General features: G+C 46.6%; 2 protein-coding genes across 7 annotated transcripts in view; both read left to right on the top strand.

Moving 5' to 3' along the window:
• Positions 1-21403, top strand: part of LRP4 (LDL receptor related protein 4) — a 75116-nt gene extending 53713 nt beyond the window's left edge. The window contains exons 12-39 of one of the 3 annotated variants that reach the window (XM_084287782.1): positions 459-689; positions 996-1152; positions 1492-1709; positions 2031-2207; positions 2804-2929; positions 3639-3847; positions 4421-4502; positions 5168-5273; positions 6183-6384; positions 6726-6915; positions 7163-7294; positions 7952-8092; positions 8799-8885; positions 9094-9265; positions 9349-9511; positions 9753-9978; positions 11336-11639; positions 11979-12197; positions 12345-12479; positions 12652-12760; positions 13078-13222; positions 13741-13854; positions 14157-14280; positions 14945-15012; positions 15529-15616; positions 16153-16294; positions 16862-16930; positions 18074-18214. In XM_084287782.1, coding sequence (XP_084143908.1) covers positions 459-689; positions 996-1152; positions 1492-1709; positions 2031-2207; positions 2804-2929; positions 3639-3847; positions 4421-4502; positions 5168-5273; positions 6183-6384; positions 6726-6915; positions 7163-7294; positions 7952-8092; positions 8799-8885; positions 9094-9265; positions 9349-9511; positions 9753-9978; positions 11336-11639; positions 11979-12197; positions 12345-12479; positions 12652-12760; positions 13078-13222; positions 13741-13854; positions 14157-14280; positions 14945-15012; positions 15529-15616; positions 16153-16294; positions 16862-16906 — 4112 coding nt within the window. In that variant the 3' untranslated portion in view covers positions 16907-16930; positions 18074-18214. Of the gene's footprint in view, positions 1-458; positions 690-995; positions 1153-1491; positions 1710-2030; positions 2208-2803; positions 2930-3638; positions 3848-4420; positions 4503-5167; positions 5274-6182; positions 6385-6725; positions 6916-7162; positions 7295-7951; positions 8093-8798; positions 8886-9093; positions 9266-9348; positions 9512-9752; positions 9979-11335; positions 11640-11978; positions 12198-12344; positions 12480-12651; positions 12761-13077; positions 13223-13740; positions 13855-14156; positions 14281-14944; positions 15013-15528; positions 15617-16152; positions 16295-16861; positions 16931-18073 lie in introns of all 3 variants that reach the window. The other 2 variants (XM_084287781.1, XM_084287780.1) reach the window with 2 other exon arrangements.
• A 929-nt stretch (positions 21404-22332) lies between these two features.
• Positions 22333-23596, top strand: part of CKAP5 (cytoskeleton associated protein 5) — a 48879-nt gene continuing 47615 nt past the window's right edge. For 3 of the 4 annotated variants that reach the window (XR_014618451.1, XM_084287174.1, XM_084287172.1), the window contains exon 1: positions 22368-22480. The gene's annotated coding sequence lies outside the window, so the exon portion shown is untranslated. Of the gene's footprint in view, positions 22481-23596 lie in introns of all 4 variants that reach the window. The other variant, XM_084287173.1, reaches the window with a different exon arrangement.

Here is a 23596-nt window from a genome sequence, read left to right as displayed (position 1 = left end):
TCTTTTTTCAGCAGAAGTATCTACCGAGTTTATATCTAGCTGAGGCATACTTTAACTATGTCATGTTTTGCTGTGACAGTAGGCTGTGGTAGAAGGTGTGGTACAGCATGTGTGTTTATATGGCTGGGAGGTGGATATAGGCAAAGGAAACTATAAACTTGCTGCCAAGTGTGTGCCTAGTGGTATGGCTTCAGAGGCTGAGGTGAGGTGAGCTCAGATGGAGCCTGGAATGATCACATCTTGACAAAGCTCTTGGCAAACATTTATTTAAAACTGCCAGATTTTGAGTTAAGTTTGTGTATTGTGGTTATGGAAACAGCTCTTTGAGGTGTTTTGCACTTGGGCGTTGATTTCTTGTTGCTGGTACTTCAAAACAACATTGTGGAACTTAGAGCAAAGGGAATGGTAGGCAGGACCCTGTCAGAGTACTCTAATGCTGTCTTCCCATTTATCCTCAGGGCCAGAGCCAGTGCTGCTCTTTGCCAACCGAATTGATATCCGACAAGTGTTGCCTCATCGCTCAGAGTATACGCTGCTCCTGAACAACTTGGAAAATGCCATTGCCCTTGACTTCCACCACAGCAAGGAGCTGGTGTTCTGGTCTGATGTCACTCTGGATCGCATAATGAGGGCCAATCTGAACGGTAGCAATGTGGAAGAAGTGGTTTCCACAGGGCTGGAGAGCCCAGGTGCGTCACCACAAAAAAGACAAAGGTCTGGGCGCTATCTGTGGTGTGAGAATAGGGATGGGTGAGTGGAGAAAAGTGGGTACCCAGAGTTCAAAATGGAGTGCATCTCCCTGAGCAAGGGGACGGATGGGTTGGATGGAATTGGGTGTGAGATGATTGTCTCCCTGGAATTCATCTCATCTGACAGCATAGAAGACAGGAGGACTGAACTGGGACTTCCCTGAAGCTAAGAAGGAAAGGGAACTATTTTTCCAAGCAGAGTCTGCTCCTGATTTCACTCTGTGCTTAATTCTCCCCTGGAGATAGGTGGACTTGCTATTGACTGGATCCATGACAAACTATACTGGACAGATTCTGGGACATCTCGAATTGAAGTAGCAAATTTGGATGGCACTCACAGGAAGGTGCTTTTGTGGCAGAACCTGGAGAAGCCCCGAGCGATTGCCCTTCATCCTATGGAGGGGTGAGTGAGAACTTAAGACCTCAGAGAGCTTTCCATGCAAGTGCTTCTGTGTGGACAATAGAAACCTTATCCTTGGTCACTAAGGCTGCCTTTGGACTCGAGCCCTTTATTTGATACCAGCAGTTTGGGAAACCTTGAGGTGCTGAGGGCTTTCAGAGCCTTAGTCCTATTCTGGAGCCTCCAGATTTCAACAGCTGGCTGTTGCTTCTTCCATGGCTGTGGCCCAGGTCTCACGTTTGAGGTCACAGGATCGACAGTGTTTTGCCCTGATAGGAAGTGATGCTGTGTGCATTACGTGGGACATGAGTTTTCTAACCCGTTTCTCCTTGCCTCCTCCAGCACTATCTACTGGACTGACTGGGGCAACACTCCCCGCATCGAGTATTCCAACATGGATGGCTCTAATCGGCGCATCATTGCGGACACGCACCTCTTCTGGCCCAACGGACTGACCATCGACTATGCAGGGCATCGGATGTACTGGGTGGATGCCAAGCACCATGTCATCGAGAGGGCTGACCTCGACGGGCGGAACAGGAAAGCTGTTATTAGCCAAGGTAAATAACGGGGCTGGGTACAGGGAATGCTCTCTGTGGTAAAGAAGAGTAGTAGAATGTTAACATGAGTTTCAGAGCCACCTGCTTGTAGGTGAATTCTGTTGTGTTTTCACTGTGGGATGAATTTTGTCACTGCTGTGAGATGGGCTCTGCTACCTGGACGTTAATGGACAGGAAGTTTCTGTCATGTTAGTGTAAGGTGGATTTGAGCAGGCTGACTGTGGAAATGCCTATGGGGTGGTGCTAAGAGTTCCCTTGCCTCTGTGCTTGCCTGACTCCTGTTGAGAATAATTAAATCCCTTTATTGGACATCCATTACAGGCCTCCCACACCCGTTTGCTATCACCGTGTTTGAGGACAGTTTGTACTGGACAGACTGGCACACCAAAAGCATCAATAGTGCCAACAAATTTACAGGCAAGAACCAGGAGATCATCCGGAATAAACTCCACTTCCCTATGGACATCCACACGCTGCATCCTCAGCGCCAGCCAGCAGGTAACTGCAGAGGGAGTAGAGACCTATTAGAGCCTCTGGAAGATCTGCTGCCACCCATCCTGTAAAGCAGGGAGACGGCAAGCCTGAACCCAGGATATTGACACATCCTCCACTTCTGTCCAGAGCTGTCACAGCACCTGCTTCATCCAGCAGTTCAGTTTAGGTCCCCCAGTAGCAGACAGAGCTAAGTGTTACCTCAGCTCCCCCTGCTGACACTTGGGAGTGGATGCTTGCCAGTGAGAAATAAGTTGTGGTTCGTGTACTAAGAACAACTGGGGGGAAGAAGGGGATGGGAGGGAAGTGCAGGAATCATAAGTGGGCACTAGTAATGACCGACACCTCCCTTATTCTTTTTAAATTACTGTAATCTGCTTGGCAAGTGGATTGATTTAAAAGCTTTTTTTTTTTTTTTTTATCAGATCAACCCCTACAAGTGGAGTTAGTGCTTTAGTTTATTGTCTTATCTACACAGAAGTTCATTGAGAATAAGTCGAGTTATGTTATCCATGTGGGACTTTGTATCTTGGCTGGTATTTTTCCTCTTTTCTTTTACTCTTTGCTTTATGTGTGGTTGTCTTTGTCTTTGGCTACTTGAGCAGGGAGAAACCGTTGTGGGGCCAACAATGGGGGCTGTACGCATCTCTGCCTGCCGAGCAGCAAGGATTACACCTGTGCCTGCCCCACTGGCTTCCGCAAGACCAGCAGCCATGCCTGTGCCCAGAGTAAGTGAGGTGGGACCACAGCCTGTGTGCCCAGATGTTTGTTGGGTGGCAGAGGGTTGGAGATGGGAGTAAGCAGCAGAAGTTGCTTCCAAGGGGATGCAGCTGGATGGATTCAGTAGTATTAAGGGCCCTGCTGCAGAATATCTCACCTTCTTGATGCGTTCCCCTGTTCTGCATTCGCACTCCCCTTGATAGGCTGGATGGGTGGGGATGCAGAGAAGTTCCATCCTTCAGTCGTTAATCCAGTGTTGCTATTGGTGCCGTGCTGTCTGTCGCAGCTGACTGTTTCCCTAGAGCTCCCATAGCTGTGTCAGTGATGAACAAAAAATTCAGCTTTGCTGACTGCCAGAGTTTCTCTTAGTTTGCAGCCAGATGGGAGAATCAGGCCAACTGTTGTCCTAGATTCTCGAGAGATGGCATAGTTATTTGATTTGGAGAGATGTCTGTGCCATTCTTTGAAGAACATGGTTGAATTTTTATTCGTTTTGCGTAGGTTACCCTCAGGAGACAGCTCTCTACTGCTATGCTTCTCCCTGCTCCCAATCCCCAATGAAGTGATATTTTTTGCTACCAATAAAATCCTGGGCTGTGACCTGCCAGTGATAGATGATGTAAGGTTAAGTTTGGATATAGCAGGGAATTGTCTGTGTCTATCACTGTGTTGTTGAACTTAGAGAAATTAAAAGAAGACCTTTCGACCTTTGATCAGGTCTTGACAAGTTCCTGCTTTTTGCCCGAAGGATGGACATCCGTCGGATCAGCTTTGACACAGATGACCTGTCAGATGATGTCATCCCCCTTGCTGACGTGCGCAGCGCTGTGGCTCTGGACTGGGACTCCAAGGATGACTATGTCTACTGGACAGATGTTAGCACCGACTCAATCAGCCGAGCAAAATGGGATGGATCAAGCCAGGAGGTACAGTGTTAACTATGTGTGGAGACCATCTAGCCAGGAGACTCTTGGAATATCAGTTTTGAATCTACTGGGATCTACTGGCTTCCTAAGGAGCTGTAGTTCATGTTGTATTTAATGTTCATTGAGGCCCTAAGATCACTTAACACTTCATACACAAGTATGGTATATGTTCCCGTTTTTCTGGAAGACGTTGAAGTGGGACACAAAGCACGTTGATTTACTAGCTTTGTTGTAGCCCTAAAATCTGAAAGGAAAACGTATTAATTCTTCCAGTGATGTACTACATTAATAACAAGAGCCACAGTCCTTGGGACTTGCATGTGCCCTTAATGAGGAGAACAGAGTTCAAGGTTTTGGAATAGTATTTTAAACAGACAATGAAAAATAGGTGTTTCTTCAAATGTAAGAGTTATTTGAACTTGTAAGCCCTTAGTGCTCTCATGTGGCATTGTTCTCCTTGTGCTTTTGCCTTTTGAGAGTTACATTGTCTGAGAATGAGTAGTGCATTGGGCCAGTGCTTTTTCTCTAAGGTCTAATCACATTAATGATTTTTTTATTTTTCTTTTTGTTTAGGTCGTGGTGGATACCAGCCTGGAAAGTCCAGCTGGACTGGCAATTGACTGGGTTACCAACAAACTATACTGGACTGATGCAGGTATGGGATTCCTCTGCTTTACATAGGCTTAAACCTTCCTTATTAGTAATGAAAAGTGAATAATAGCTGGGTAGTTCTAACTCATCCCCAAGTTTGTCTGTTTCTGTCTAGCAAAAAAAAAAAAAAAAAAAGCACTTGAGATGAAACTCGCTTTAACGAAGTGGGAGCTGAAGTGATATCTTTAGGTTAATTCTCTTTGCAGCATCCCCAGTACTAATTCTGTAGAAAGGTTTATAGCAGAAATCAAGGCCCACTGTTGTCTTGCTGCAGAGCTTGTGGTTGTACATGTTCACGTATCTTCCAGCAGCGTATCTTGGGGTGCAGCAGTTAGGATTTGGGGGTTGTTCCCTGCCAGAGAGTCATAGTTCAGAGAGATGTAAGAAAGATGATTCCTTTCCAGCTGTTCTCTCATGCCTCTGTAGAGGTCTTGGGAGCTTATTAAAGTGCATGAGACTCTGCACCAGTCACAGCCATGAAGTGGCATGAGAGATCTAGTGGAGGATGATACTTTGAGCCACGTTACCTATTTTGAGCCATGTTACCTATTTTCTAGGTATGAAGAGAGATGGAGAGAAAGGAATAAAGCATTGCTATATGGATGTTTCTTGTGTTACTTATTGTGATTCCAGAAGTGTGTGTCTAATTCTTTCTCTCAATATTTGTAGGAACAGATCGGATAGAGGTCTCCAACACAGATGGGACCATGAGGACTGTTCTGATCTGGGAGAACCTAGACAGACCTAGAGATATTGTGGTGGACCCTGTTGGAGGGTGAGAGACAATTTTTTCTGGGATGATGTGGGAATTCTTCTGTCTCTAAAGTTGTTTGGGTGCTTTGTTGTTGTGCAAATGTCTCTCCCTGGTGCCTTTTGTTCTACGTCCTGCCGAAGTCTGAAATTAGAGACTTGAAATTTGGGTGCTACCACTAATATCCAAACAGGATAAGTAGGGGTAACTACCTGTCATACTGTAGAGCTTTTGCAGGAACTGGCTGCTGTTTTCATTTGTTTATCTTTGGGACCTAATGACTAGAGATCTGTTACAGAAATGCTGTGAATGAGATCTTTTCTGTTTGTTTCATACCTATGTTAAATTTCTATTCAAACTCTCTGCTTATCAACCAGAGTTGAATCAGAAGGATTTCCTCGGGTAGATTAGTGCTGATCTTAAGCAAGATGTAATGCTAGCGATCTCTTGGCTTCAAAGCATTGCCTCAGTGGGAATATTGAGGGATCAACTACACCACAGAAAGCAAACCCGAGTAGAATAACAGAAACAAATAGTTTTAATTAGGGATTTTGCTTCTGAATTACAAGACTGTGGAGCTAGGGATTGGATGGATAGAAAGAAGAGTACTGTTCTTTCCTTGAGTGGATTACTGGAAGACCATTTCAGCAAGAGTATAAAGGACTAGTGGTGGAGACTGGTAAATAACTGGTTATTTATTAGACCTTGGACTTTTTCCTCCATGTGTTAATAAGGCCAGTACATGGACAATGGAGAGGATATCAATTTGAGTATGATTTTAGGCACAATACAGAAACCCAAGGCTAGTCTAATACTGTGCCCTGTTGGCTTCTGAAGGCACCAGGCTCTTTTGTGTCTCACTACAGGCACTACCTGGCTGTGAAAGCAGTAGAGGAGTGCAGGCATTTACTTCTGTCTTGGCCTTGTGTTCAGGTTCATGTACTGGACTGACTGGGGAGCCAACCCAAAAATTGAGCGTGCTGGTATGGATGCCTCAAACCGCTTGGTGATCATTTCTTCCAACCTGACATGGCCTAATGGCTTGGCCATTGACTATGAGTCACAACGCTTGTACTGGGCAGATGCAGGCATGAAGACCATTGAGTATGCCAGCCTGGATGGCAGCAACAGGAAGGTAAGGAGGTTGTCTTTAAGGAGAAAATTTTGGAGCCTGAGGTGCAAGTCCTAGAGCACCAAGTGTGAAGAGGCCCTGCCTCTCTTTCCAGTTGAAAGTGAAATAACCAAATCAAGACATGCTAAGCTGCTTTCACTGGGAGAGGAGAGCTCCCTTTCAGTTACAAACTGTGTATGAGGAAGCCTGTGTTTGAGGGTTCGTGTTGCCTCATCACTCTCCTCATGCTGTGACTCTATATTATAATGTTGAGAGAGGGGGCAAGGGGAGCCATTAGTGACATCTTAGTAATGTTTTTCTTAGTAATGTTTTTTTTGGGGGGGTGCTGGGGGTGATCTGACCAGGTGCTGATTGGGAGCAATCTGCCTCACCCCTTTGGACTTACTCTTTATGGCGAGAGAATCTACTGGACAGACTGGCAAGCCAAAAGCATCCAGAGTGCAGATAGAAGGACTGGGCAGGCTCGTGAAACACTGCAGGACAATCTGGAGAATCTTATGGATATTCATGTTTTCCACCGGCACAGGCCACAAGGTACAGAGTTCATCCAAAGCCACATGGAGAAGAGAGCTTGCTCAGGCTCTGCTATGTGGCACAGCTCTCCAGCAAGGAGCTGGCCTGTCTGTCAACTCTCAATGCCTTAAGTCTGGATGGAATATGAGAGCATGAAAATAACCCTGGGCTTGACATTTAAGGGCATTCTAGAATACATTTCTATAGCTATTCTACTCTGTTTGTTCTCATTCTACTGGCTTATGGATTCACATCATTTTTCTTGTAGTACGTACACCATGTGAAGTTAACAATGGAGGCTGCAGTCACCTATGCCTTCTGGCACCTCTTCCAAAAGGTTACAGCTGTACCTGTCCTACTGGCATCAATCTGCAGGCTGATGGCAAGACCTGCTCTCATGGTGAGTCCCCTCTGCAGGATCTTCATTGTAACTGGACCATAACTACATTCCGCTCCCACCTTGTTACAGAACAAAATTCACTTCATGCACTTACCTGCTTTACCCCCCTTGAAAAGCCCATTTGCTGCCTGTACTTTCACTGTGAGAGGGAAACACTGAAAAAAGCTGTCAGTAACTGGATTGATGCAGAAAAAATTGTACTTGAAATTGCACTGGCCTAACTAAACTGGCTCTCACATTTTCCTCATGCTTTTGCTCTAACTTACTTTTAACTACAAGGTGCTATATCCTTTAGTAGATCTGTACTCACTCCTTCTATTGACTCTTTTTTGAGGATTGTGGAAGGCTCTTGGCTTCAGGCCAAGGTACGTTCATTTGGACATCTTAACAGGAAAGCCAACTCCTGATTCCTGTTCCCCACATGGTACCAGAAGTAACTCTTCCATGAGTGCACTCATTTTCAACTTGGAAATACTGAGTGATGTGGAATGATTCTTTAAAGCTCTTGTGCCCCAACTCCCCATAAGCAGAGATCTGTCTCAGACTTCACCTTTTCCACTGAAGTGGGTTTTGGCTCCAGAATGCTCAATAAATCAGGCCTTGCAGTTGGCTGGACTTGTTTCTCACTGATACCTGTCTGCTTTCAACTTTCTGCAGGAATGACCAGCTTTCTGATCTTTGCCAGAAGGACTGACATCCGTATGGTCTCTCTGGATATTCCCTACTTTGCAGATGTCGTTGTCTCAGTCAATGTCACCATGAAAAACACCATTGCAATTGGAGTGGATCCTCGTGAAGGTATGAACTTCATAGTGTATCAAACTGCCTGTTTGAGAGGCAATAAGTGACTTCAGTATCTAAATGTCTGAATAAAGACCTGGGTGCAGATTTCACTGTTGTAGATTGTGAATTTGGGTAGATTTTTTTTTTTCTAGTATATGCTGCAAATGTTCCTTTCACATCAGGAAAGGAATACCTACACGAGAACAGACAGCCCCAGCTAAGTGGCCAAAGCTGCATGCTATACAGGGAGAGGTTCCTGTCCATTTTGGATTTAAGAAAGCTTTCCTCCTGCTGAATTGTGTTACAGCAGTAGAGCTGAGGCTTTGTCTATTGGCTTATACTAAAATCTGATGCTGTGCTTGATGTAAACCTACTGCTGTGTAGTAAGGTAGATGATATGATTGCTGTCCTCAGGGACATTGCTAGAAATAAGACGTGGGATTCTACTACTAGCTGATAATGCGTTATATGTTCTCTGACCTTGTGTGTAGGTCACTGTTAGAACAGCAGAGAACTCCCCAGAGCCGGTGCTACCACACCTTTTGGGAAGAACTGGAACAAGATAATTTGTATTGTTCTATTGCTCTAGCTGAACAGTCTTGTGCTGCTGCTATTCCTGTGCAGTCAGATCAGTCTTGAATGGCCTAGCTGGTAGTCAGAGACCTGGATCTGATTGTTAAGGGTTTCGGTGATTTATTTTAATTTCTCTTCTTCCACCCAGGAAAGGTTTACTGGTCAGACAGCACACTGCGAAAGATCAGCCGGGCTGCCCTTGATGGCTCCAAATTTGAAGATATCATCACCACAGGTAAGAGTGATTTTGTCCAGGGGTCCTCTTGTGCAGTGTGGAAAAAAGAGATTCTCTGATCTCCCGGTGGAATAATCTTTAAATTTTTGGTGGAAGGGCAGGCAAAGCATAAAGTAACTCCCCGATGAGTTGCAAAAAGGCAATATTGGAAGCTTCTGAGTAAGCTGAGAGGATGAGCAGTGACTGATACACCTTAGTGTTTTCTCAGGTCTGTTGACTACGGATGGGCTGGCCGTGGATGCTATTGGCAGGAAGATATATTGGACAGATACAGGAACAAACCGTATTGAAGTGGGCAACCTTGATGGCTCCATGAGGAAAGTCTTGGTCTGGCAGAATCTGGACAGCCCACGGGCAATAGCCTTATACCACGAGATGGGGTTAGTGTTGTCAAGAGGGTTATCTAGGTGTTGGAACACAGCTTCTGACATCTATTTCCATAATACTTACTGCTTTTCTCTAGGTATATGTACTGGACAGACTGGGGCGAGAATGCCAAGCTGGAACGCTCTGGAATGGATGGCTCAGGACGTGTGGTGTTGATCAGCAACAACCTGGGCTGGCCTAATGGACTGGCAGTGGATAAGGCTGGGTCCCAGCTGCTCTGGGCTGACGCACACACTGAGGTCTGTTTCTGTTCTTTAGTATGGTTTGTCACTGGGTCTTTAGTAGATCCTGGAGGCTATTTTGAAGCTCTTGAACAAGCTATTGTAAGAACAAGGGGAACATAAGTTTTTCCAAGAGCTTGGGCTGTGTGGAGGGTGGACTTGAATAACTTGAATAACTGGTTCCCACTTGATATAGTCGCTGTTACCAAGAGGGTCAGTGTGTTGAGTGTTCTGCTGATGTGATTGCTTCTTTCTTCAGCGTATTGAGGCTGCAGATCTCAATGGTGCTAACCGCCGCACCCTGCTGTCCCCAGTGCAACACCCCTATGGCCTGACTTTGCTGGACTCTTACATCTATTGGACTGACTGGCAAACTCGCAGCATTCACAGGGCTGACAAGGATACTGGTGCCAATGTCATCTTGGTGAGGGCAAACCTGCCTGGCCTCATGGACATACAGGCTGTCGACAGGGCACGGCCCCTGGGTGAGTTGCTAGGCTGCTCCCAAATGAGTGTGTCTGCTTGTGGTGATTAGGAGAACCCTTGGGTCATTGAAAGTAGTCCTTTGAAAAAAAATGAGTGATAGAAATAGAGCACCAGAATCAGCTTTTCTTCTTCCCTCTTGTGTATCTTTTTTTATAATTTCCCCTGTTCATCCAGCTCCATAGGCCTGTTATTTATTTTTTACTGCATGCCTTTTGACCGTTCACTTCATTTCCTTCCCTGGATTGCACTGACAGCCTCATTATCACATGCATCAGAGCCATTTTCTTAGGAAGACTGAATGAGTCATGCAGTATTAGACTTCACCTGAGTCTTCTGGCAATGGACAGTCTTTTTTTTTTTTTGTAATCTCCAAAAGGCAATCATTCCTCTTAAGTTTGTTGCTGAAACCTTGTTTCAAGTTCCAGTCATTTTTTGCCCAACTACTGCATGCTTCATCTTCCCACTTGCCACTTTGCTCTACAAATCTGTGCTTTGTTAGCAGCTCTTAATATATCATCCGTTTTGTGCCAGAGTGGAATTCCTTATGTTACCTTTTGGGGATCCCATACAACCTCATCTTGTCTCCTTGCTCTTCAGTGTGAGTTGCTTTGTGTTGTCCCTTCATACTGGGGAAATTCCACTGAAATGTACTTCTACAAAAGACTCTGTGCTGCTTCTCTGTCACTACTAACAGTAGAGCATTGCTCTTGACAGTACAACTTAACAGTATAACCTGAAGCTAGAACTCTAGCCATCATATCCCTCTTACATTCCCTCCACTCCCTGCACCTTAAGGGCTTATCCCCTCCTAATAAATGTATGCTGGCTTTTCAATAAAGAAAAAGAGTCGGAACTGAAGATATGACCCTAATATGTCAGACACTTACAGCAGGCTTCTCTGATGCCTTTGTTTATTTGCCACTGTGTGCAGCTAACTTGAAACAGAAGCTTCTTTGTCAGCCTGGCCTCTGGTGCATTGTCACGCTGCTTCCCCACAGGGTGGGATCTTTAAGTCAGCATTATTTTTTTGCAGCTATAATAAATCTAAGCTGCAGTTCTGTGAATCTATCAGCATTTGTATGATCCTTTTTCCATGGGAAAACTGATCAGCAAGGAATAAAGGTCAGGATTTTGCTCCTGTGCTCCCCACTACTTCTGTGCCTTTCTGTTCTCCTTGCCCAACCATTCATTTTGGAGGGAGGCAATCTCTGTATGCAGGGCCGTAGATTCCCAGTAAGGCTACAGTTAGGATGAACTCAGCTGCTAGCAAGTTGTGCGTGTGTTTAGACTTTAAAATAAAGCTTTGTTCTCTGGGACCACATTGATCCTTAAACTGTGCTTTGTCTACTTCTAAAGGCTTTAATAAATGTGGATTTCGTAATGGTGGCTGCTCCCACCTTTGCTTGCCTCACCCCACTGGCTTTTCCTGTGCCTGCCCCACTGGCATCCAGCTGAAGCGAGATGAGCAGACGTGTGACTCTTCTCCAGAGACCTACCTACTCTTCTCTAGCCGTGCTTCCATCCGTCGTATCTCACTGGACACCAGTGACCATACAGATGTGCACATCCCTGTTCCCGAGCTGAACAACGTCATTTCTCTGGACTATGACAGTGTGGATGGCAAGATTTACTACACAGATGTTTTTCTTGATGTCATCAGGTGGGTGCCAGTGATCTGCTCGGCCAGTGCCCAGGTCACCCAGCTGTGTGTGCTCTGTGCCACAGTGAGCTGTGTGGAGTGCCCCAGGAAGTTGGGGAAACCATGAGATGCTGTCAATACACCACTCTTCATGCCTTGTCTGTGGCCTGCAGCATCATGTGGTTTGCTGAAGTAAATGCTAAAGGTGTCTTTAACTGGCTGGAGATTATGGGGAGAAAAGAGATTTGGGAGGCAGCAGTATGAAGTAATCCTGTCGGTGGGGGGACCTTCTTGTGTGATCCCTGTCAGGAGCTGCCCATTCCTCACTGCCATTTGTTACTGATTATTTTTTTTTTTCAGGCGATCTGATCTGAATGGCAGCAACATGGAAACTGTTATTGGTCAGGGTCTGAAGACTACAGATGGCCTGGCAGTGGACTGGGTCGCGAGGAACCTCTACTGGACAGACACAGGACGCAATACTGTAGAAGTAGCTAGGCTGGATGGCAGCTCCAGGAAAGTGCTGATCAATAACAGCCTGGATGAGCCCCGAGCTATTGCTGTCTTTCCCAAGAAGGGGTAGGTTGGGCAGATAGTTGGGAGAAGCAAACTACAGACCACATGAGCCTTTCTGAAACCAAATAACGCAGTTTACTGAAACTTCTAGCTGAATAAGGCTGAATAAAATGTTCTTTTTTTTCTTGCATTTGCCTCTTATCTCATTAGGTACCTCTTCTGGACAGATTGGGGTCACATTGCTAAAATTGAACGGGCAAACTTGGATGGCTCTGAACGTAAAATCCTGATCAACACAGACCTAGGGTGGCCGAACGGATTGACCTTGGATTATGACACAAGGAGGTCAGTGAAATGATTTCTTGCACCTGTATAGAATTAAAGGATATATTAAATTTTCTTTAACTGTTTTAGCTTAGTTTCAGGAAGTGTTTTGATTGGTCCAGTCCATCTTGGCTAGCAAATGACTAGAAAGTAAAGAGGGATTGGAAGCTCACCTCTTTCCCTGTTCCTCCAGGATTTACTGGGTGGATGCACATCTTGATCGCATAGAGAGTTGTGATCTCAATGGGAAGCTACGACAAGTGTTGGTCAGCCAGGTGTCACATCCCTTTGCTCTGACCCAGGTAAGAAGATTTACCCCCACATACCTTTCTCCCTGCTGAGCTGTTTGGACAGTGGAGCTTGGGGACAGGCAATTATTATAGTCCGGGGGAAATCAAAATAGATATGGGGTAGTACTTCTGTGGAGTTAACAAAGGAAGTTTGTCTGAACTTCTCTGGGGTGTACACAGTCTTTTTCTTTATGACAAGAAGGGGTTGAAAAGGCCTTTCTCTGGGGCCTTCTGACACTGGGACATGTTTTTGATGGGTATCCTGCGTCTATGTGGCTAAACATGCTAATGGCTGTGAGTTTTTTCCTTCTTGCTATCTCCCTGAGCAGCAGGACAGATGGATATACTGGACTGACTGGCAAACCAAATCTATCCAGAGGGTGGACAAATACTCTGGACGGAACAAAGAGACAGTCCTGGCCAATGTTGAGGGGCTAATGGATATCATTGTAGTTTCCCCTCAAAGACAAACAGGTAAATAGGAGGGCCTCCTCTCAGGCAAATGTTAATTGGAGTCAAAAGGAAATCTAGAACATTGTGCTACTATAGATGTCAGGTGAGGTTGACATCCTTCCTTGGATGCAAACTTAATGCGTCTTCCCTGGGCACGTTCTTTGTCTGCCTGTGACATTTCAGCCAAGAACATCTTGACTGTGTTCTCTTACAGCTTTGATCAGCAAATGTCACTGTCTGTATTATTCATCTGACATTGTGTTAAAACAGAATGTGAGCTTGTTTTTTTAATCTGTGCAGCTGTGTTGACTGGGCTTCTGTCTACTGATTTCCAGTGCCTTTGTTTCAAGGCTATCCTAATCTTACCAACATCTGGCTATTGTCATCACTTTCTTAGCAGTCAGATATAGGGCATGTACCAGAGAATAGTAATTTGCTGAATTTCTAGGAAGTAGCTCTGGCTGAGCAAGAAAAAAAAAGATTGTTGAGCTCCTACCTGGCCATCTGCAACAGATTTAAAAATTGCTTGTTCCTTCCAGGTACTAATGCTTGTGGAGTGAACAATGGAGGCTGCACTCACCTCTGCTTTGCCAGGGCTTCTGACTTTGTCTGTGCCTGTCCAGATGAACCAGATGGGCGGCCCTGTTCTACTGGTGAGTTTTGTGAGCATCACTTGGGTAGTAGCTTCTATGTGTGAGCCACTGCCACTACTTACATGTTGAGCGTTCATTTATCTATGGCAACCGGAGCATCCTGAAGCTCTCTAGTGCAAAAAGTTTGCAAAGTCTTGTACTTGGAAGTAAGACAACTGTGAGCAGAGCTTTCTTCCGTCCTTTCTGCTTGACAGGCTGGGTTTGGGATGGCAATCACATTTCAGAAGCTATCTATAGCTTACCAGACTTGTTCATCTGTCTCACAAAGTTGGGGTCGTCTTTATTTTTCTTTGTCGTTCTAGTTCCTGGTGTGGTGCCCCCTGGTCCTGAAACCACCAGAGTAAGTGAGAGAAGTCAGACACCACCTGGCAGAATGGGTACCTCAACAGCCAAACCTCTCACATCTCTGGAAGCAGTGGAAGGAAAGTAAGTACTATTGTTCTGTTGGAGTTAGGGTTTGAAATGGTTTGCACCATTTGTGCAAGATGCAACATGCAAGCTTTCTCTGGCTGTCATCATCCAAATACACATCTCCTTAGCCAAAAGGGGCTATTCCAGCTCCAGACTTTACAGACATAAAGACATAATGAAGTGTTAAATTCCTCCTGAGCCCATGTTGCTCCTTTTGATTTATTTTTCAACTCCTGATTTTAAGAACTTAATTTTGAGAAGAGACAGGAATTTGTTGCTCTAGTTCACTCCAATGCATCACACCTGACAGACAACTGAGGAAGTGGTTTTGCTGGGTAATATATGGCTGTAAATATACAAGGCAAACTTTTGGCTTTGTTGGATACAATCTATTGGACAGAAAGATCTCTGTGCTGACTCTAGGAAGTTTTTTCTTTTTCTTCAGCACTGTGATTTTTGCTTCAGCACTGACACTGAAAACGTTGTGATCTAGTGAAATACACATATGAGGTCCTCTCTCCTCTGGATGCGGGAGGGTACTAGAGAGGAGAATGGAGGGCTCCTGTTGTTGAGTTGGAAATGGAAGGGATTTCAGTGCTAGCCTGTTCCATCCTGTCTTTTGATACTTTTGGTATTACTTTCAGTAACAGGATACTAACTGAGTCCTTTTGTCATTCAGCTGCTCCGACAAAGATGCTATACGAGGTTTGTGTACCCATGCCAATGAGGCAGTGTTGGCAACAGTGGGTGAGTTCCCTTTCTTTGCTCTTAAACTTGATCCTTAATTCCTCAAATGCTTTCTGAGCAAAATGTATCTGAAAATGAATAACAGTCATACACATACATTAGCCTATATGGGGACTTTTCCAAACGCCACTTTGGTGTGAAGAATACTGTTGTTTTCTTTCATCTCCTACTTCATCCACTGGGCTCTCTCCTTTAATGTTACCCCGCTTCACCATCCTCTTTGTGTTTAGTGGAGGATGGTTGGTTAGGTTAATGGTTTCTCACTACATGAATAATCTGTTAGCAAGGAGGTCTAACTCATCTTTATCCAGCCCCATTACAAAGATCGTGATGCTCCTGGTTTGCTGGGGCCTAGGTGGGAGGAATGGATTTGTTAATATGTGAAATAAAACCCTTTGCTAAACCTCTGTGTGTTGACGTTTTACTTCACGTACTTCTGTATTTTGTTACTGAGGTCAGAATTATCCAGTGGAAGTTAAGGAAAGTGTATAATGTACCCTTGCTGTTCTCTTTCAGGAGAAGGACTGCACGTTAGCTACATTATTGGGGGCCTTCTCAGCATCTTGTTTATTTTGCTGCTTATTGCTGCTTTCATTATATATAGGTAAGTGATCTTTTCCCCTTCTCCTGGACCATAGTAAAATCTAGCCTGTTTAAGAGCAGAAACCTCCTGAGTAACACTTTGTAAATGCCAATGAAGAAAGACAATCCCTTTGTTTTCATTTGTAAGCAGTGTCTGATGATTGTATTAGCCAGATCAGTACTGTTCCTTTGAAGTGTTGGGCGTGCACATATTTTTGAAGCAGTATTGGCTAAATTTTCTGCAGTGAGCTTAGGAGTTATGGACAGGGATGTGAGGTGATTCGTATCTCAGTACATGTGTGGGCCTGTGTGCGCTCTGCCAGGTAGCTTCTCCGATTATTGCCAGTATAGCTTTAGTGGTTACATGGCAGAGCCTTGCTGCACCTGGTAGCTAGTGAGTAGAGTATACTGGTAGCTGAAGAGCCTGGTGAAATCAGTGTTCCCCCTCTCTTTGAGGGACAGTGAAGATTGCTGGAGCTTTCCATTCACTGAACACTCAGGAGCTTCAGATCCTGGCGGAAGGGCTCTTTCTCTTTTCTAACAGCTCTCTTCCTCTAGGCATAATAAGTCCAAGTTCACAGACCCTGGCCTGGGGAACCTAACCTACAGCAATCCTTCGTATCGGACATCTACCCAGGAAGTGAAGATTGAAGCGATTCCCAAGCCAACAATGTACAACCAGTTGTGCTATAAGAAAGAGGTAAGAGCTGCTACTAAGGATATGGAAGACGAGTTCAAGCTGCTGTTAAGTATTACAGGGCTTCACGTGTGAAAATGTTGCAGCTCTGTCAGCATTTACCCTTTAGGACATTGGAGGACAGCTTCAGTAAATTTCTCAGGCTCCTCCAAGCAGCAGCATTTCTTCCCTAGTGAGCTGTAGTGAATTGGGCCTGTCTTTAGCTCTGTGCTTCTTCTCCACTCCCACAGTGTCTTATATTTCATTTGCATTGGATGTTTGCTGCTGAAGTACAGGAGTCAAAGGGAATTGTCTTCCCTGGACACAGTCCTGGTTGGTGACTGTTGCCCCAGGGCTGCTTTGGGCAGTCACCAGGGGAACAAGGAAGGCAGAAAGAATTTGGTAACAAGAACGTGGCTCCTGGCTGTGCACTGCATGGAAGGCGTGGGTGGGGTAGGGCGAGAACTGGAGCTCTTACTAAACGTGGCACTTGAAAGGCCCGCCAGAGGTCCACCTTGTGTGCATGGCAGGATGGAGAGGGTTTAATAAGATGTCTTGCAGCCCTTAGTTTCTCCTTTGTTTTCTCCTCAGAAGCTTTCTTATCACTCAGATAGTTTCTCATCTTCCCTCTTCTGATTTCCATCCACATCCTCACGTCAGGTATCACTATTCTATGTGTGTGTTTGATGCTGCCTCCCTCACTCAAGCTGTGTTGTGTGGCTGTCCCATACTAATTCCTCTTTCTTGTTTTTTTCCTTGGCTTTTATGTCCTTAAATCAGTTCTACTGTCTGCCAAGAAAGTTGAGGTCACTTTCTCTGGTCTTGGCTTTGGCTACTTAGTATGTGAGATCTGAAAAATAATTTCTGTACAAGTATTTATGATAGCCTGTTAAATTACTTAGCTCATCTAGCAGGGATCATGACAAGACTTATGCAGAGAAGAGTTTTCCCTGGCTTTGTTTTTCAAATATGCTATCTAATAGATTTCCCAAACTTTCCTGCAATTTTAGCCTTGCCTAGTAAGGATAAGACAGGATGATTTCTTTGGAAATCCACATCCTTACCACTTACTTACTTCTGCTGCTTTTACATATGCCCAGATGTATTCCCCTCTCACTCCACTTTCTTCCCAGGGTATACATCAGATGTTCTAATGCTCCTTACTTGCCAGTGAGCCAAGTAAGGCAGATTTCTTTACTTTAATCTTATCAGAGGCTAGCATGACCATACTGATTTCCATCATTTCCCTATAATCTGCTTCCCCGGATCACTGTGGTGCTCAGACTCAACAGCGGTGTTCCAGCTGTGCCTTCCTGAGAGCTGAATCTAGAATGACTCAGATATCAATTCACTAAACCTACCTATATTTACCATGAAGTTTTCTAGCTCTTTCTGCTTTCCATGTTTTGGTGGGTTTTTCTTTTTCTTTTTTATTTATTTTTTTTTCTTTTTGGCTGGTTGGTTACTTCTTGTTTAACTCCTTTTTAGGCTCAATATCCTTGCTCCCTGCTGCCAGGGGTTCTATATAATTGAATTAGGAGAGCTACCTCATGCTTATTCCCCTTCCATGATTTCAAGGAGTTTGTAATGAGAGCTCTTGCAGGGACAATTGTATCTGGGGAAGGGTGAAGAACTGAGGGGAAACTTAGAATGGGTTTTGCCGTTGTGACAGTGAGAGCCAGTGGCTGTTTACATGGAGGTCCAGCCTGTTACCTGCTTCATGCTTTGTGCCAACTCTGCTTTGCTCTTTGCCTTGTTTTTACATAGATGTATTGTTTTTTCACTCATCTCTCTGCTCCTTAGACTGGTCCTGACCACAGCTACACCAAGGAGAAGATAAAGATTGTGGAGGGCATATGCCTTTTATCCAGTGATGATTCAGAGTGGGATGACCTTAAGCAAATTCGGAGCTCTCGAGGAGGGATCCTCCGGGACCATGTTTGCATGAAGACGGACACGGTCTCTATCCAGGCTAGTTCTGGTTCACTGGATGACACTGAAACTGAGCAGCTGCTTCAGGAAGAACAGTCTGAATGCAGCAGTGTTAACACAGCAGCAGCCACTCCTGAACGGCGGGGCTCACTCCCAGACACAGGCTGGAAACACCAACGCAAGCCCTCCACGGAGAGCGAGGTCTAAAGTACACGCTCCTTTGGAAATGCTCGTACCCTCCCTAGCCTTTGCTCTGCACAAAAAAGACAGGACTCTGCCTGCAGGCAAGGAAGGGCACAGAGACTAGCCTCTCTTGTGAGGGGCCCAGAGACTGTGACTGCCTTTCAGCAAGGAGCTTGGGCAGCTGTGCTGTTGTGGTTGGAGGGGGAGGATGGGTGGGTTGGAACCCAGAGACCCTTTTGGCTCATTTTCACTGTCTGTGGTTTATTTATATGTTCCCTTTTCCTGGAAGCTGCCACGTTAACTTTTGCAGTGACTCCTTTGGCCTGAATCTGGTCCAGGTTCTGTGTTCTCTGGCAACCTGCAAGTCCTGTGCCGTCCAGCTCACAGTCGATGCCCATGAAGAGAGCAGAGCTGCCTCGATGCTAGCTCCTGGTCACAGAAGTTCCCCTAGTCATTCCAGCACTAGCAGCACTCTTTGAGGCTTTATGTTGTGGGGTCTCTGACTGGAGAGATGTTTTGGAATAGATGGAGTATACTCTGGGGCTCAAGGGGACAGTGACACAGTGTCAGGTCACCTTTTGAGGGCATAAAGAGGGTAACCACAGTTGCCGTGACACTTCAGGAGAGCATCACTGTTTACGTTCCCATCTGCTAGTAAAAATCCTTACGGAATTCTCAGATCGGAGCACTGTGTCTGTTGCTGGCAGTGGACACTGCTCCTGTTTCTCCCCTTTCCTCTTGAAAAATATTTCTGTTCCAGAAAAGTAAGAGTCAGCAAGTCGCCCTTTCAAAACTGCTCCCTGTGGGTACTGGAGTCAGAGTGCTGTACTCGAGGAAAGAATAAACCGGTATTGTTCGTAGCTCTAGAGAGCTAATGGGAGGAAATGCATCTCAGCCAGACCCAAGTTTTACTCTTGCCTTTGCATAATTGATATATATAAATAAATATATATATTAAAAATAAAAATAAAATTGCTAAATCCCCACCAGTTCCAGTTCTTTTGGAACTGAACAGGTCCCAGTTCTCTTGGCCTTTATGACCTTCGATTACCGTAGCAAGGGAAAAAGGAATTCCTAGGTCAAGCCTCCCCCAGGGGCACCCTCAGTGCTAACAGTTAGGAGCTGGTTTATTACAAAGCCGAGCGCATTTGACCTAGAGTTGGAGACAATAATCACGGAGCTGCAAGGGCCATTTTAAAATAGTTTGTCAGGGAGAATAGCACTTTAAGCCCCGCTGTTCTACTAAAGAGCTCTCCTTGCAAAGTTGTTTTTCCCATCAGCTGTGTGAGCTTCAGTTGTTCTCTGGCCTCCAAGGCCTTTACCCTCTAGGGGGGTAATTCTACCCTTGCAGTTACACCCCAGCAGCAGCTGGAGCTTGCACGCTCCCAAGGACTGTTGCCACCTTTTCATAGTGTCCTGACTTCTCTTGTCATCTGTTTGTTCAGGCAGGAAAAAAGATTGAGCAAATGTCTCTTGACGCTTCTTCAGAAATGAGATTTAAATCAACCCCTCAAATTACATGAATACTATCATGGTAAAATAGTAAGTGTTAAACCAGATACTTGGAAGCAGAACTTTCCAGTGAAGAATTTCTCACGGCAAACTGTGACCTCTTTATCTCCTAGGAAGAAGCCAAGTACATCCCCACCCATGGTGTAAAGAGAGCAAAGCATACGGTAGATGTGCAGGGGAGGATACATCTCCTGTGCAATATTTTTCCAGCTAGTAAAAAAAAAAAAAAAAGGAAAATCAGAAAATCAATCCTACTCTGCTCTAACCTTGTTCATATACTAACAGTCCTGCCACCCCTGAGAACATGACGGTTGCTGGTGGGTTGGCTGTACATCTTACCCCAGAGGTAGCTTTGCAGTAAGGGGAAGGCTGCAGCTTTGCCCTGGCTAGGTGGCTTGAAACTGTTCATAACTGCACCATTGGGCTGACTGGTGTGTATTGCTGTGGAAAACAAACTGGAGCGAAGGCTTGGATATCTCCCTGTGTTAATGTGGGACTCTTCCCTACTCCCAGAGGGATTGTTTTTTTTATTAGATTTTTATTTAATTATTTATTTGATTGACTCCAGCATGGGAAACTTTTTTTTTGTTGGACGGGGGCACTTCTGGATTGAGGTGTGGACTCAGGTGGGGACTGAGAAAGGATTGTGTATCACTGACACGGACCTGGTCGGTCTAGGCTGCCTCATACGGGGACATCAAAGGCTGAAGCACAGGCACAAGGCTCGATCTGAACAGAAGCCACGTGTAGGGGCAGGGGCATTAGAGCTGGGAGTGAAGGACAGGGGAGGAAGACTTTGACTTGTGGGAGAGCAGGAGCTTTTTTTATATTTATTTACTTTTCCCCAGTAGCTCTCTAAGTGTGCACCAACCTCCTGAGGTGGGATAGGGGTGAAAGGAAACATCTGTCTAGACTGGCCCTTGAGGTTCAGTCAAGCCTGTTGAAATAATTGCTGTCCAAGTCACGAGTGCAGAAGGGAAAGGAAAACCCAGTCAGTCCTTCCAACAACTAATGGTGCTTGTGATCTCCACCTTGGTTTATCCTCTGCTGCTTCTGAGGAGGGACCTTGCATACTCCAGCCTAACAACCATTCATAACTGCCCCATTCCTGAGAAGAATACGGCAGAAAGGCACCAAAACATCCCCCAGTCTCTCCTCTGCAAGTGAGGTGGACAAAAATTAGTTTCTTAAAGTATGGAGAAAGCTCCAGTGAGATGCTGCCTCGGGGGTGCATCGTGTTTCCCCATTCTGGGGAAGAGAAGACCCTCATTGCACTTAGGCTGCTAAGAATGTAAAAAGGCCACTGGAGGATGATCTCTTGAGCACTGATTTACTATGTAAAAAGCAAACCTCTCTCCTGTCTGTCCTGAGCTAACATCAGTGATTTCCCTGTGTTCCTGTGTAATGGTTTTAACGTTACTCACTGGAGACATCGGACTTTCTGGAGTTATTTAACCACTGTGTTCAGTATTTTAGGGGTTGATGATAATTTAATATAAATTTAGCTTTTCTTAACCACTCTGCCTGGCTTTTGGTTGTGAATCGTGCATGTTATTTGGACTCTACTTTGAAAGAGGAGCTCCCAGACCTGTTTGCACAAAACCTCACCTTACTTTCAGTTGAGAGGAACACAAAGGTAGGAGGGGATGGGGGTGGTTTCCCTCAGCAGTGTCACACACACTTCTGTCACTAAGGCTTTGAAGCAAGGGCCAGCTCCCTCCACTCACCTTTACGTCCCTACACCCACGTGTACTCTCACCCTGCCCCTATTTGGCTTTTTTCCCTTTACCATTTTGACATGGGGACAGCCCAGCAGTGTGGCCTTTTTATTTTTTTATGGGAAGGCTCAGGACAACTGCTCTCCAGCAGCGTATGACAAAGAAAGGGGTTGGTGGAAAACAGAGCCCTGAAGAAGAGGAGGTGCTGGCTGGGGCCTTTTTTTAATATCAGAGCTTAACGAAGGAGGCAGAATACTGAAGGACATGCTCAGTAGGAACTGCCTGCCCGCTCCTGGTGCTGATCTCGCATTCCCTGCTGCCTGTTTCTGGGGGAGCAGAACACCACTGACACCATTCCAAAAACTTCTGCTTTATTCCTCCACAGCCTCGGAGATAGCGCAGGAGTGATCACCCTGAGGCCACACACAAATGCTTTGACACCTCATTTTTATTTAATGCCCGTCCCCTGGGTGGGGCGGGGGGCACAGGGGCAGGGGGAGGCGCTGCGGGTCCCGAAGCCGCCCCTTTGGGTCCCCTCGTGCTGAGGGCGGCTCCCCCCGGCCGCAGCCCCCTCAGCTCCCGGGGCTCTCCTCAGGGCCGGGCCGGGCCTCGCCGCTGCCGGATTCAAACGGCCCAATGAGGAGCGCGGCTGCGGCAGCGGGCGGGGCGGGCGCGGGCCAATGGGCGAGGAGGACACTGGGAGGTGCGGGCGGGGGGAGCGATTTCAAACGGCGCCGAGCAGCGGCCGGACACTCGCCGCGCCCGACCCGCGGCGGCCAGGTGAGAGCTGATCCCGCTCCGCCGGGCCCCCGCTGCCGCCTCCCGCCGCGCTCCGCCGGGCCCACGGAGGCCGCTGAGGGCTGAGGTAGGCCCCGGCCCTCCGCTAGGCCTAGCGCCGGGCCCTCCGCCCTGTCAGGGGGCCGCGGCCCCGGGAGCGGCGCTGCCGCCCCCCTGCGGGAAGGCGCCGGGCCCCCCCCCCAGCTGTCCCCGGGCCGCTGCCGCGCTGTGAGGGGGGGACTGGGTGCGGGGGAGGCCGCGGCCTGCACCGTGCAGGCGGCTGGGGCCTGGCGGGGCCGCGGCTGCGTCGCTCGTGGCATCGCGGCGGGGAGGTGCTGGGAGGTACTGGGGGGTACTGGGAGCTGCTGGGGTCGCTCTTGGGAGGCGGCCGGGCTCGGCCCGCTGCTGGAGCCCCGTCACGGAGGCGTTTTGCTGACCTCCCGCCCCCCCCCCCCCCATCCCCAGCCCTTGTGTGGGGATAGCTTCCTTTCGCGAATCACCTGGGGAAGATGTCCCTCGAGGTAATGACGGCCTCACAGCAAAACCTGCGAACGCTCCTGCTGGTTCTCCGTCCTCTGGGCCCGTCCCCAGGTGCTGAGCCCTCTGTAGCTGGCAGCAGTGTGGGATCCCCCCACCCCTCTCCTCGTCGGCTTCATTCTGGTTCTGAGTCACAGTCTTGTGATGCTCCTTAACGCAGGAGCTTTCACGTTGCTTGGGGGGGGTCCTCCAGAATCTGTTTTTTTTCCAGCAAGGGACCCATAGGATTGTGCAGCAGAGGCTGGGGAATGAAACTTGTGTGCAGCGCAAGCAGGCCTGGACTCTGCTGTTTAAAACAAAACAAAACAAAGCACACCCATCCCCCAAAACACCCTAAACTCTTCTGCTACAACCTGCTGTCTGATTTTTGTTCAGTGTGTATCAGCTATCTAATTATGTTGAGGATTTTTTTTTTCTGATTCTTATGTTACGTTTAGTATTAAATCCTCCAGTGCTTGTACTAAACCACGGTGCTATTACAAATTGCCCTCTGCAGGTGGGGAAGGAAGGAGTAGCTGTCAGGATGCTGGGCTGCCAGCTGTGGGAGACCTTCCTCCCTTATTACTGCTGCGTTGGAGAAGGCATTGCTCTGCACTTACAATTAGCATGCTAATTAGTTGGAAACTGTAAAGACGCATGTTTCCAAATGCTGCTAGTCTCAAATATT

Source organism: Netta rufina, assembly GCF_964035555.1.
Source record: "Netta rufina genome assembly, chromosome: 5".
In the NCBI taxonomy this organism is placed as follows: Eukaryota; Metazoa; Chordata; class Aves; order Anseriformes; family Anatidae; genus Netta; species Netta rufina.
This window is presented reverse-complemented; position numbering and strand designations above follow the sequence as displayed.